Below are 14,700 nucleotides of genomic sequence, written 5' to 3'. Positions count from 1 at the left end.
TCAAATCGATTTGAACGTGACCCAGAGGTGAGATTAGCCACTCACTTGACGCCGTCTCCACTTACAACACGGCAACCGGAAGGTGAGTGAGCTCGATGTAAGTCGTAGATGTCAGGTGAGTGAGCTCGAGCGGTGACAGTTTCGGGTTCATAAATTGAAAAAGTCATAAAATTCCCGTCAGCTTTCATAGCTCAGTTGGTTAGAGCACCCGTTTAGTAAGCGGGAGGTCTTGAGTTCGAATCTCACTGAAAGCATTAACTAGGACTTGTTATTTTTAATAATTAATCAGAGAAAAATAGAGCATAAATGATAAAATACTTAAACATTTTGTTATTATAAGAAGAAGAATTATTCAATATTAGTTATCAATTATGTTTTTCAAATAAATGAACGGACGAGATTAAAATATCTGATCAGATAGACGGTTGTGATATATGTACCCTATGCAGAATTTGGCGTTGAACATGGTGAACAGCCCGCCGCACGACGAGGGAGGGGGGAGGGGCCTCCTTCTTCCTCGCCGCGACGACTCCGCCACACCACCAGTATCGATGCCTACCGAAGGGAGGCCATGAACTAGAAGAGAGATGCGCGTTCCCCTCTCTCCGCAACCATCATCTCCTCCGCCTTTTCTCGACGCGCCAAGCTAGGCAGACTCGCCAACTCCCCTGTTGTCCACAGCGGCCGCGAAGGAGGACCTTTTGACCTCTCCTCCTCTCCTTTGGTGCATGACCACAGCGAACTTTTCCTACCGTGGCTTCTCCTCTTCCTCCCCTAGTGACGATCACCAGGGGTGTTGCCTCTCTCTCTCTCTCTCTCTCTCTCTCGCGTTTCTCTATATAATATCTTGGTGCATCCAGATACTTCCGCCACTACCTGCAGCGTCCAGATCTATGACTACCGTATCTTGTTAATTTTCAATGTTTTTACCTGCTTCCACCACAGTTTAAAGTCACTCGGTCACCCGTCTACGATCATCTCCATCCTGGTTTTAGCCCGTTTGTGAAACAGAGCGAGCACCATGAGTGGATGTTCTCCCCACCCTGAAGCAGCCGCTGAGCCCTCGGGTCCTGCAAAAGGGACTCAACAAAAAGAAACCGAAGCCATGCTCCGTGACCACTTCTCGTGTCAGCAGGAGGGGGATGTGCAAGGGCCCAGGGTGGCACTCAGCAGGACCCGTTCCTCTGCTTCGCACAGGTTGCGGGCTACCGATAGCTCCTCCGCCGCCCCTCGGGCAGCTATGAGGAGGACGTTCTCCATGAGGAAGTCCTCCTCGGTTAGAGAGCTCTACTGGAGGATCCATGACACCGCTGATGAAGACGGTGGTGATAAGGACTTCAACGAGGAGGAGCAGAAGTGTTCCAAGAAGGAGAAGAAAGGGAAGTTCCTAAGAGCATGGAAGAAGCTCTTTAAATTCTAGTGGTGTCATCCTTCTTGCACTGTTATTATACTTTCGTTTCAATGTACTTGTTGTATCATGTAGGTCACTAGTCTTGAGCATCTTATGCTTCTGATCTATTGTTGCCATCAGCACAAGATTCAGAATAGCAGATACACCACGATCGAAATGAAAGAGATTACTCATCAACAATGGACTGAACAAAGGAACCTAACCAATCGTAGTCTCTAAAGATCGGACACAGGGTGATGCTGCTGACGGATGTTTGCGCCATTGTTTTTTCTGGTGTTTCCGAGGCCGGTATCTAACACAAGACCCATGACAGACCACGTTGTTTCAGGCCATACTGACGCTCTTAGTGATTGAAGTATTGTAGGCACTCACTCGCACTACGACCTCCAAAATGCACCACACGTGCTTTCCTCGTCCTCGCCTCCGCCGGCGTTCTTCTGCTCACTGTCATCCTCTTTTAGGAGGCTACCTCCGACCCGAATGATGCGTGTGTTGCTGTCATTTCTTTGATATGGGTCTCATTTCTCAAATTTATTTATTTTTTTTCAAAATATATTTTCATTACATTAAATATATGTAGACAAACTTATCATGCAGTCTCACTTATTCCTTGACAAAATAATTCTCTACTCCGCCACATGCATAAAAAATTGCCCATTTTGTGCCAAATCATTTGATATGGGCATAAAGCAGAGGTACATACCCCATATATCCTTGAGAGATTTATGACTGAATTTATGTTTACACCTAAATTCAGTTTATTCCATCAATTTTGCTAAGAAAAACCGATCAATTACTAATTTGCCTTTCATTATTGAGCATGATTCATGCTAAAGACATCAACGTTGGTACCGCTGTGCTTCCTCTTTTATTTTAGCTTACAACGAGGAAATTGGCTCAATCAAAGATACTCTAAATAGAATTGACAAAGAAAGCCAAGCCTAATAACAGGAGACCACCGTAATATATTGAGTTAGAATGTCTATCTAGAAGCTCAACCTAAGAACTCTTTACTATTTAGCCTTCTATTTCTTCTAAAGAATTCTCAGAAATGATAAATAATTCGTAAACAAAAATTGTTCATCAAATAATATTAAAATAATCATGACTCAAGTCTTCTGACATACTCAAGCATGTGAAACAACGCATTTGACATACAATTTACCTCGTTGAGAATAAAGTTGAAATATTATTATATAACTGTGTATGTTTATGTCTTCAGTAACATACAATTTACCTCGTTGAGAATAAAATATTTAATGACTTCATAGGATTTAAAAAAGACATAATTTTAACTATAACAAACATAATTTTAATGACTTTATAGTATTTAAAAAAAGACATAGTTTTAACTATAACAAACCACTGCTTGAAAGTGCATGAACATATGGTTATAACTTATAACTACTACTGATAATTCATATTGCATGACTAAAGAATACAACATTGAGACTTGAAACCTGACAAATTTTAATAAAGGCTGAATTTTGAGTTCTGCATTTTAAGTGCATCAAAAACAAATTAGACTTCATTGATTTATGCAAGTTCATCTTATGCATTGGAGACAGAGCTTTTAACATTCCCCTATATCCACAAGCCTTAAAGAAATCTAAAAAAAAAACCAAATATGGTCACACTGATGCATGCTGACACAGACAGCAACATAAAACACACACATCACATGGACTGACACAAAGTACAAGCATTTCATATGATGAGCTGATCTTTAACACAAATTTTAGAACCATAGCCACCAACTTAACAATCAAGTTTACGAATATTTAGTAAAGGAACGCATCAATAGATCAAAACTAACTAAAACATCAATCATGTCACACATCTATATGTGCATCCTTCATGCAACAATAGATCCAACCATCCAGATGTTACCTGGTCTCCGTATCAAAGCCATAGCATGCTGCAAAATAGAAGGAAACTGAGAGCAACCATGCATGACATTGGGATGCAATAAGTGTAAGCCAGTCCTCTTTTGCAATTGCATCCGTGGAAAAGTTGTATGGGAGGGTACCGGGAAACTTCCTCAGCAGGAAGCTTAACTTCCCAAGTCCCATTAGGATGCCCACAAAGACATAAGATGTGTTTCTTGCAAAATAACATTATTCTCAGGAATAATATTCAGGACTCTCCATGGTAAGTGACTGACAATATATTTAGAAGGCATAAGCCTTCATTTAATTTTTGAAACTGTGGCAAACAAGAATTACAAGCTAATATTTATAAACATGGTAAGATAAAACTCAAAGACCTCTGAGAAAACTCTACTGCATGTAGTAGAGGAAATGCAATGTTTGCCAATTCTACAAAAATCCCATGAATGTAAGCTGCGAATTTTGTTAAATGACATACAACGTCTAAGTTCATTTTCACACTAACACCGTAGAAATTTGGTATACATGTATTTTTTAGTTCCTAAATAGAAGAAAAACAAAATTTTTTTTTTCTCTACATCAAAAATAAAGCTTGGTGTTCATAATGAGAGAAGGCATATTATTCACCAAGGAAGAGAACCCTGAATCTCTCATAGGTCACACATCCATCATGATCCAGTTCTTGAGATCATAAATTTGTTGGTTAAGCTTGAAATGGTTTACATGCAAAATGAAAAGCACAGATATACATCTTGAAATTTTCATTTTTCAAAATCAGAAAGGCAAACACACCGTCATACAAAATCATACTAATTACAAACACTTCTAATCAGAAAAGGTTTTGACATATCATAGTAAGAAATTTTAGATTAAGAGTTCAAGTTCAACAAATACCCCAGGGTCCAAACCTGAATCAAAATTTGTACACCATACACCATATGCAATCGACAGTGAGTGGAATATCGATTTGAAAAATTATTTGGCTTGCATTCCACATGCAAGATTGCATATTAATTTTGATGAGATATAAAGTGAAATAAACTTTTGTATATGAACAAATACTAACAAACTATAACACGTAGCGGAATTAAATGGAATCACAATCAAACAGAACACCAAGATATATATGGAAAATTCCTCCAATGTGAAGGGTAAAAATCACGGGACAAACTAGAGATAATCCACTATAAAAATAATGAATATACAAATCTCAATCTCTTGCCCAAAACCCTAGCAACAATCATAAGAGAATAACTGGGATACAAAGATCCCGTCACTGTACACAAAATTCTAAATTCTCTCTAATTCTCCCCAAGTAATCATAGTAAGAATCTATTATATATTTGATCTAACCTGAGATGAGAACATTGCTAGATAATTGAGAACAATCCCTCTGTGTTGTCCTTGTTTTCTTCCCTTTCTTTCTCTTTGGACTTCTGTCTTTTTCTCCTCCTTTTTGCTGTTGCCAATGTGCCCTGCTGCCCTCGTTGCTGCCCTTTTATACTTATTTTCGTAGCCACCACACCCCCCCTTAATATAAATTAGGATTAGGTTAAGAGGGGGTGAGTTGTAGGCTGATAAAGCCCACCTTGGGCTGAATATGGGCTGTCAGCCCAACAACCTCCCCCTTCAGCCCATAAGGGAGGCTGTCCCAAGACTTCTCAATGTGAAGCCATGTCGACCAGCTGTTGGCATATCTCCTGTCTTTCTTTTGGTAAGGTCTTTGTTAACATATCTGCTCCGTTGTCATCTATATGAATTTTCTGAAGTTGCAATTGCTTCTCTTCAAATACATTTCGAATCCAACGGTATCTGACATCTATGTGCTTTGACTTGAAGTGAAATATTAGATTCTTACACAAATAGATGACACTCTGACTGTCACAATGTACCATATAATTTTTCTGTTTCAGCCCCAATTCTTGTAAGAATTCTTTTATCCATAACATTTCTTTACATACCTCTGTAGCAGCAATATATTCTGCTTCTGTGGTGGAGAGAGCAATATACCTTTGCAACCTGGATTGTCATGACATAGCTCCTCCTACAAAAGTAAGTACATAACCTGAAATGAACTTCATCGTATCTATATCTCTTGTCATATCTGCATCTGTGTAACCTGTCAACACAGGTGGTCCACCTTCAAAGCTTAAACAAACCTTAGAGCTCCCTCTGAGATATCTAAAAATCCACTTCATGGCTGCCCAGTGCTCTTTGCTTGGATTTGCAAGAAACCTGCTAGTAACACTAACTACATATGTGATGTCCGACATCGTACATACCATTGCATACATTAAACTTCCGACTACTGAAGCAAAATGAACATTTCTCCTTCGCCTCATCACTTGACGGACTCTGTATTGAGCACAACTTGAAGCGACCTACAAGTGGAGAACCAACTGGTTTTACATTGTTCATACTGAATCTTTCTAATACCTTCTCGATGTATTTCTCTTGTGACAACCAAATCTTTTTATTTTTCCTATCATAGGAAATCTGTATACCCAGTATTTGCTTTTCTGGCCCCATGTCCTTCATTGCAAAAGACTCACTCAGTTCCTTTTTCAACCTGTCAATTGTAGACATATCTTTCCCAAGAATAAACATGTCATCAACATAAAGTAAGAGAATAATAAAATTCTCACCAAACCATTTGATGTACACACAATGATCTTAAGATGTTCTTTTGTATCCATTTTCTGTCATAAATGAATCAAACTTTCTGTATCACTGTTTTGGAGCTTGTTTTAGCCCATACAAGCTCTTCTTCAACTTATAGACAAAATTCTCTTTATCTTTGACTTTGAAGCCTTCTAGTTGCTCCATATAAATTTCCTCCTCCAAATCACCATGAAGAAAAGTTGTCTTCACATCTAACTGCTCAACCTCCAAGTCCTGACTAATAGCAATACCAAGAGCAACATGAATAGAAGACATTTTAACAACAGGAGAAAAAATCTCTTCAAAGTCAATATCTTTCTTTTGACTAAAGCCTTTCACAATCAATCTAGCTTTGTATTTTGGTTGAAAACAATATTCTTGAGTCTTCAACTTAAAAACATACTTGTTCTTCAATACCTTCATTCAATTTGGTAGTAGTACCAAATTATAAGTGTGGTTCTTCTGAATAGCATCCATCTCTTCCTGCATAGCAACTAACCACTTCTCTTTCTGCTCACTTTCAACTGCTTCCTAGTAACTCTCTGGTTCACCTGCATTAGTAAGCATCACATATTCATCTGTAGAATATCTTTTGGAAGGTTGACGTTGTCTAGAAGATTTTCTTAACTGAGGTTCTGCGAGAAGTTGCTCTCCAATTTCTTCTTGTTCAACATGTCCTACAGGTAGATCAACATTATGGTCTATACTATCTTCCTGCACATCTCCCTCATCACCCTGATATACTGAAGGAGTAATTAGGTCACAATCTGCTAATTCTTCTGTATAAGTCTTGGCTTATGTCTTCTTCTTTAAATCCCCAAAGGTTTGATCCTCAAAGAAGAGTACATCTCTGCTTCTTAATACCTTCTGCTTTTTTGGATCTCAAAGCCTATAACTAAACTGATCATATGAGTAACCAAGAAATATATATTTTTTAGTCTTACCATCCAGCTTGGATCTCTCATTGTCTGGAACATGTGTAAATGCACGATAACCAAACACTCTCAAATGTCTGTAGGAAATATCTTTCCCTGACCATACATGCCCTACAACATCACAATTTAGGGTTATACAAGGTGATAAGTTGATCACATCAACTGCAGTTCTCAAAGCCTCATCCCAAAACTTTTTGGGTAGCTTGGCTTGTAATAGCATACATATGATCTTTTCATAATGGTGCAGTTCATCCTCTCTGCAATACCATTATGCTGAGGTATACCAGGAAATGTCATCTCATGTTGGATGTCATGTGACCAACAATAATTATTAAATAATCCTGTATACTCACCACCATTATCTGATCTTATGTATTTCAATTGTCTTTCTGTCTCCCTTTCAACTCTGGCATGAAACTTTTCGAAGATATTAATAACCTGATCTTTGGTCTTCAAAGCATAGGCCCAAACTTTCTTGAAAAAACCATCTATAAAAGTGATAAAATAAAGTACATCACTAATACCAAGAACATCAACAGATCCACCAGGAGTTTTTGTCCTCAAAGGACCACATACATCTGTATAAACACAGTCTAAGGCATGCATTTTTCTAAACAAAGCAGGACTAGCAAATGAAACTCTGTGTTGTTTACCAGCCAAACAATTAATATAAGGGTTTAGATGTGTACCTCTGAGGTCTGGCAATATCTCTCTCTTGGAAAGAGCTTGCAACCCCTTCTCGCTCATGTGTCCCAGTCGTCTATGTCACAACTCCATACTGAAGTGTTTCTCTGTAGCATTTAACTATTCACCACAAACTTTGACCTATAACCTGTATAAAGTATAACATTTTTTTCCACTAGCCACAATAAAAGAACGCTTACTGAGCTTTCATTGCCCATTGTGAAATCTGCTATCATAGTCTTCATCATCTAGCCTTCCAACTGAAATTAAATTCAGCCTCAAGTCAACCACATGCCTCACATCCTTAAGCACCAACTTGCAGTCAAGATTGGTATTTAAATGGATATCACCCATGCCAATGATATCTGTTGTGTCATAGTTGCCCATCTTAACAACACCAACATTTTCATACCTATAGGTAGCAAAAAACTCTCTCCGTAGTGTAACATAATAAGAAGCACCTGTGTCAATCACCCACTCAAGATCCTAACATAAAAAAAAGAAAAATCATCAGAAGGAGACAAAATCAAATAATCACCACCCTACACTATAGTTGTAATATTATTTTTTAACTCTGCAGACTCCACTTCTTTTCCCTTTTTCTTGCTCTTGTTAGGTTGCTTGCATTGATTCTTGCAATGTCCTTTCTCACCACAGTTATAGCAAACAATATTTTTTTTTGATCTTGACTTGCTTCTGTCAATTGCTTCTAGACTTTGATCTTCCTCTATTCTCTGAGATAAGTGCTTGTGAATCATTTTGAGATGTTACTGAATTCTTTCTTCTCAACTTCTCATTCAACAAACTACTTGTTACTTGACTTATAGTCACAACACTATCTGGTGCAGAATTATTGAGGGAAACCACCAGTGTCTCCCAACTTTCTAGTAATGAACTGAGAAGTAACAATGCCTGCAACTCATCATTAAAAGACATTTTCATAGAGGATAACTAGTTAGTGATACTCTGCATTTCATTCAAATGCTCAGCAATAGAAGCACCCTCTCTATATTTTTGGTTCACAAGTTTTATGATAAAAAAAACTTTATTGCTAACTGTTTTTTTTCATAGAGACTTTCCAACTTTTTCCAAAGAGAATATATAGAAATTTCAGTAGAAACATGGTGAAAGACACTATCATCAAGCCATTGTCGAATAAACCCAACTGTTTTTCGATCTAACCTCTTCCATTCATCATCTGTCATAGTTGTAGGTTTTGCACTATCCCCTCAAAGGTCCATACAAATCTTTGCAATACAAGAGATCTTCCATTATTGGTTTTCATATCATCCAATTATTTCCCTTCAAACTAATCATGCGAGAAACACTACTGGCCTTCATGTTCAAATACAAAAATTAAATCATCACAACCCTGATCTAATACCAGTTAATGGGATATAAAGTGAAATAAACTTTTGTATATGAACAAATACTAACAGGCTATAACACGTAGCAGAATTAAATGAAATCACAATCAAATAAAACACCAAGATATACGTGGAAAATCCCTCCAATGTGAAGGATAAAAACCACGGAGCAAACTAAAGATAATCCACTATAAGAATAATGAATATACAAATCTCAATCTCTTGCCCAAAACCCTAGCAACAATCACAAGATAATAACTGGGATACAATGATCACGTCACTGTGTACAAAATTCTAAATTCTCCCTAATTCTCCCCAAGTAATCACAGTAAGAATCTACTGTAGATTTGATATAACCTGAAATGAGAACACTACTAGATGATTGAGAATAGTCTCTCTGCATTGTCCTTGTTTTCTTTCCTTTCTTTCTCCTTAGATTTCTCCTTCATTTTGCTGCTGCCAAGATGTACCCTACTGGCCTTTTATGCTTATTTTCGTAGTAACCACACTCCCCTTAATATGAATTAGAGTTAAGTTAAGAGAGAGTGAGTTGTGGGCTGATAAAGCTCATCTTGGGCTGTATGTGGGCTGTCAGCCCAATAAATTTTACATGGCTTATTCACTGAAATTTTGACTAGCATTCAACTATAAAATCATCTCATAACTTTGCCCATAATGAAAACATAACAGAATTAACTTATTGTTGCTGATTGTCATATATCATGCGTATATCCAAAAGGATCGAATCCAGAATCCTATTATCCACAGGACACACGTTGAGATTTATACCCGACCTGAAATCTTAATGTATCGTCTTAGGTGGAACATGATAGAAACGAAGAGGTATGCACAAAAACGCGCAACCCTAATGAAAGAGAAGCAGGCAAAGAAATGGAGGGCTCAACTCGCCCGTAACGCACTGCTGGTCGAACCTCTGGAAATCTGCAACACCACCAGCAAGAACATAACAAAGGGGATCCGGAAGCAGGAAAACAAACCCAAGACCAGCAGAAACTTCCAAGAAATCAGATCGAATAGAAGAGAGAGAGAGGGAAGATGGACCAGTTGTCAGCGCCTTGCTCAAGCCGGCTCTTCTGCCTCTGAAGTCTCGGAAAACCTCCTTGACTATGCGACGAGTGGATGCGCGCCCCACCCACATCCATCGCGCGCACCGCATCAAACGAAAGGGACACAGGTCGAGGTCCCCGACGGCGGATGCAGATTAGGGTTTTCAGTGGGTTCAACGGGGAGCGGAGGAAAAGAAGAGGCGCGCGGAGGGAAGGTCGATGCGAGGGAGAAAGTGGGCGGAGGAGGTGTTTATATGAAATGAGATGGGTTGGTTAACCGTGTTTGATTTCAGGGTGACGACGGTTGTGTTTACCGGGTTGCACCCGTGACCTCCATATTTGATGAAATGACGGCTCTGTCATGCTTCTACACATGAACTCCCCTCAACCAACCGCATGTTCGTGGGACCCAACCCCCCACAGTAGCGTGAGGATCCACAAAAACAAGAGAGGTATTGTTGGGGAAGCGGTCGCCGAACTACGTAGTGTACGATCCTATTTCTTCGTCTTTTTTGTTGGTGGGATCCAAAACTAAATCTGCATCTGCAACACATCTTTTAAGTGCATTTATAACTTGATTTAAATGCATTATGTTCATCGAAGAGAGGATTTCTTTGACATATCGTAAGTTCTTTACGGACAGAAAAGATTGCTGAGTTTATTCCTGTAGAGTTCGTCCGAAGCTGATCTTTCTTCACTCCTCTATCAGTAGTGTCACAATAGACGAAACAATTAAACTCATAACACCACATGCTACGGCTGATAATTTCAATGTCTCCTCGATGGACCTGCTTTGGTGTTAGGCTATGTCAAGGGCTTCCCCAGAAGTGCAGAGACGTACCACTCGTCCTTTTCGAAGCCTCGATCGAGCTTCCGGCCTGCGTGCCACCGGAGCCGCCTGAACCCGATGCGCTGGAACATGGGCACGTACGTGGAGTTGAGCTGCTTGCCGTGGCAGAAGAAGTGATCGAGCCAGAAGAGGCCGCCGGGCCGCAGCACCCGGTAGATGTCGAAGAGAGCGAACTCGAGCATGACGTCAGGGATCCAGTTGCTGAGCACATGCATGGAGTGGACGATGTCGAGCGTGCTGTCATAGAAGGGCAGCCGGTGAGCGACGCTGATGTGCAGCGGGACGAGGCCGCGGGAGGCGATGAAGTTGTTGAAGGGTCCGTTGAAGTTCATGGTGCTGGTGACGATGGTCACGTTGCGCTCCCTCATCCTCGCCGCGAACGAGCCGGTGCCGCCGCCTATATCTAGCCCGATGCGGATGGCGCCGCGCTTGATGCTCAGGACCTCGTCGATCCCGTAGTTGAGCTCCCCGTCGCTGTAGACCCACCGGTTCTTCTCCCGACCACCCAGGTTGAAGCAGTCCTTGCAGTCGTAGGACCCCTTCTGCTTGCTCCTGTTGACTAAACATGTGTAGTTCTTGCAGGTGTACGCATCCCAGGCGATGCTGGTGTCGGGCGGGATCGACCAGAGGCTCTCCGGGAACGGCGTGGGCTCGACGTAGCCGGCGGGAGACTTGGGGTGGCACCGGCGCCGGGGAAGAGGCTCGCAACCTTTGAGCATCAACCGCTGCGCGAACACCTCGTCGGACGGGCACTCGCCCCCGACGTCGTAGCTCATGAACTGGACCAACTCCTCCTGGAAGCGCCGGCAAGCCATGCCAAGCGTCGGGTACATCTCGTGGGAGCCGAGGTTGGGAGTGTAGCCCAAGGGGAGCTTGTGCGGCCCCACGGCGAGCTTCAGCTCCCCGCCGAGCTGGTGCGCCCACCCTTCCAGGCCCTGCTCCGGCGCCTCGTCGCGGTGGGCTAGGCCGACGTCGGCGAGGAGCCTCTCGAGCAAGGACTTGGTGCTGGCGAGCCGCTGGTTGAGCAGCACCACCTGGGCCTGGCTGGCTGAGAGCTTACTCTGGGTGGCGTTCAACTCGCGGAGGAGCCCAGCGAAGTCCCAGTGGTGGACGGAGGACGGTAGCCACCTATGGTGGTCGGCGGAGCCATAGAAGATGTAGATGGAGAGGAGATTGGTTGAGAGCAATAGCAGGAGGATCTTTAGCTTCAACCGCATCGGACTCTGGCTCTGGCTTGGCTTTCGCAAGTACTCCTCTTTGCTGCCCATCTCGTTAGTCTGTAAGAATGAAGATGATCTCCTCTAAACAGCGTTATATGGCGGAATAAACAATCAATTCTTCTCAAAAGAGTGAGACTTTCTATTGCATCTGGCCGCAAAGTGTTCGACAGAAAGTGCTGGCAAAGCTGGTGACGAGGAGGGAGAAGACGGAGATCTTAAGGGAGGGGTAGTTGCCTCGAGGACCTGGTTACGTCGTCGAGTTCAATAAGTGCAGGAGACGCATGAATCCCTTTCACCGCCTTTACCACCTCCCTCGAGCACTGCAATCCGGCGGTTGGGCCGCCCGAGGCGGATCGGTGAGCAACAGCAGCGGCGACAGCAGGCACCGCTCACTTCATTGTTACATAAAGTCAGCCAATGTACGGTACAGGGAATTCACCGCTCACTTCATTGGCAGCAGGCAATTTGACTTCGTGTGACCGCGTGAATTCGTCCTTTTCCTGTTTGCTGCCTTTTGGAGACGCTGGATCCTAAGATACGTAGGACGCCATGGATTTGACGTAGATAGATCTTAGTCAGTGTTGCATTATTGCAATAAATACTGTGTTATTTGTCAATGCACAATAAATACTTACGATTGCACATGTTTTTTTAGGTATTTAGATATATTGAGTCCATTTATATCTCATTAAATTATTCTTTGATTAGATTGGCAATGAATAAATAAATAAATAATCTATACCAAATTCGAGATCACGCTTAGGTATACAAAACAAGTTTGGATTTTAAGTTCATTGTTCAATGGTCAAATCACATGCATCAACGTGAATTTTGACCTTTAACATCGATACGAGTATAGATTATCGAAAGATTAGCATCTCAACAACATAAACATCATAGTTGCATCAAAATGATGTTTGAATCAAATCAAGTACTGCTATCCAGAAATTATTACACAAGAGAAAATAATTTGATGTATGATGTATTATCCATGGAAATCTCACCTTCACATCTCCAATGTAGGTGATGAATCGATGTTTCACAGAAATCACAGACAGCAGGAAGAGGATTAGTGATAGATGATCGAACAAGGGAAATAGAAAATTAGCAAGGAAAAAGATTAAGATGATATTGGGACAAATTCTTGAACACAGGAAACAAACTTGAATGGAACTCATTTAAGATATATACTTTTTGGGAAAGAAAGCCTTTAAAAGAAATAGGTGAAGGACATTCATCTCGGAGAAGACTCATCATGACTCATCATGGAATATTGAAGATAGTGAAATTAAGAATAAAGTATAATAAAAGGATACAAAGAACCCACCATTAAGACTAAGTAAAAATGATCGTTTGTAAGGAAAAATATTATTGATGTCTTAGTCAATTCAACATGGGTTAGACCTGTATGCGTAGGGTTATTATTCGACGTGCATTCGAGATGAAAAAATTAAGCTTCCAATGTACCTCCTGCACAAAGATTGAGGTCAAAAAAAAAAAATTGACTCAATCCCTTTTAATACCTAGATTAATAATATAATGTGTATGAATATAAATGTGAGTAGTCAAAAGAAATAAGCTCACTCTTATTACGGTGAAATGAGCTTCTATAAATAACCGAGACAAAATATTTGGAAGAGTATTATATAGAGAGGCTTCCTCTAACTGTTCCTAATAGCCTCTTCTTATTTTTTTTTTATATGTTAAACTAAGGGGGTCTCGAACTGTGTTTTGGACTCTTGTCCACGTGAACAAACGAGTGAATAGTGACTTGATCTTTTTCTCTCTTTATGAGGACTTCACATGATGATTATGTATTAGATGATAATTAAATAATAGTGTATTTCATATCAAATATAATTTTTTTAGTAAGTGAATTAATCGTTTGATTTGGTCGATGAAAAAAATCGATTTATAATACAATAACGGTGAATACTAGAACTTAGAATCTTAAAAATGCTAAAATGACTTTATACAATTGCTCACAGTTCAAATTAAATGAACAATAGTTCTGGAACTTTTTACTATGAAATAGATTTAAATATTTTGAGAGTATGTAAGCCTTTGTTTATTGTAAAAATGAAAGAGAAGGAAATATTATTTTATTAAACCTATAATTTTACTAAACTCATGGTTTAACAACCATGAGTTTGATCAATAATCCGGTTGCCGACATGATTCTAATCACTATTTTATGTTTGTTCAGAGAACAGTAGATTGAACTGCAATTTGTTTAAATAAATTAGCAAAGTGATTTGGAATCCCAAATCTGCCTCCTATGGTTTAGATCAGATCTCATACATCTTGTACAGAGTTGACTACATACAAATAGTCTAAATCATATTAAAGTCAACGGTTGTCCATCACTGACCAAGAATAGATTTTTAGGATAATGAAGCCGCATGTGTTGTCGGTTCCAATCACTACTCTGCAGGTATTATTGCTTCTCATTGGATCCACAATTAATCATCTCTATTAAGTTATATTAGGATATATCTAATTACTTATATATATATATTATACATTTTAAAATAAAAAGTTGCCTAATACTATTACATTGATTCTCTTATGGAAATGAAGTAGAAGACTTTCATATTTACTTCCTAGTTGGACTGA

At 40.1% G+C, this 14,700-nt stretch overlaps 1 protein-coding gene and 1 non-coding gene across 2 annotated transcripts; one reads left to right on the top strand and one right to left on the bottom strand.

The window, feature by feature from the left end:
* Positions 1–180: 180 nt before the first annotated feature.
* Positions 181–254, top strand: TRNAT-AGU (transfer RNA threonine (anticodon AGU)). Its single transcript has one exon. It is a non-coding gene; the product is annotated as a tRNA-Thr (tRNA).
* Positions 255–10,663: 10,409 nt separating this feature from the next.
* LOC103970749 (probable methyltransferase At1g29790) lies at positions 10,664–12,289 on the bottom strand. The gene has a single exon (XM_009384661.3). It carries the CDS (start codon positions 12,130–12,132, stop codon positions 10,819–10,821), a length of 1,314 nt encoding a protein of 437 aa, XP_009382936.2. The 5' UTR covers positions 12,133–12,289; the 3' UTR covers positions 10,664–10,818.
* Positions 12,290–14,700: the final 2,411 nt, after the last annotated feature.

Source organism: Musa acuminata, chromosome BXJ3-11 (genome assembly GCF_036884655.1).
Source record: "Musa acuminata AAA Group cultivar baxijiao chromosome BXJ3-11, Cavendish_Baxijiao_AAA, whole genome shotgun sequence".
Classification (NCBI taxonomy): Eukaryota; Viridiplantae; Streptophyta; class Magnoliopsida; order Zingiberales; family Musaceae; genus Musa; species Musa acuminata.
The sequence above is the reverse complement of the archived record's forward strand: the minus strand, read 5'-3'. Positions and strand labels throughout refer to the sequence as shown.

What these genes read in the sequence shown, in the direction of transcription:
- LOC103970749 (XM_009384661.3), bottom strand. Translation starts at nt 12,132, where the DNA reads ATGGGCAGCAAAGAGGAGTACTTGCGAAAGCCAAGCCAGAGCCAGAGT.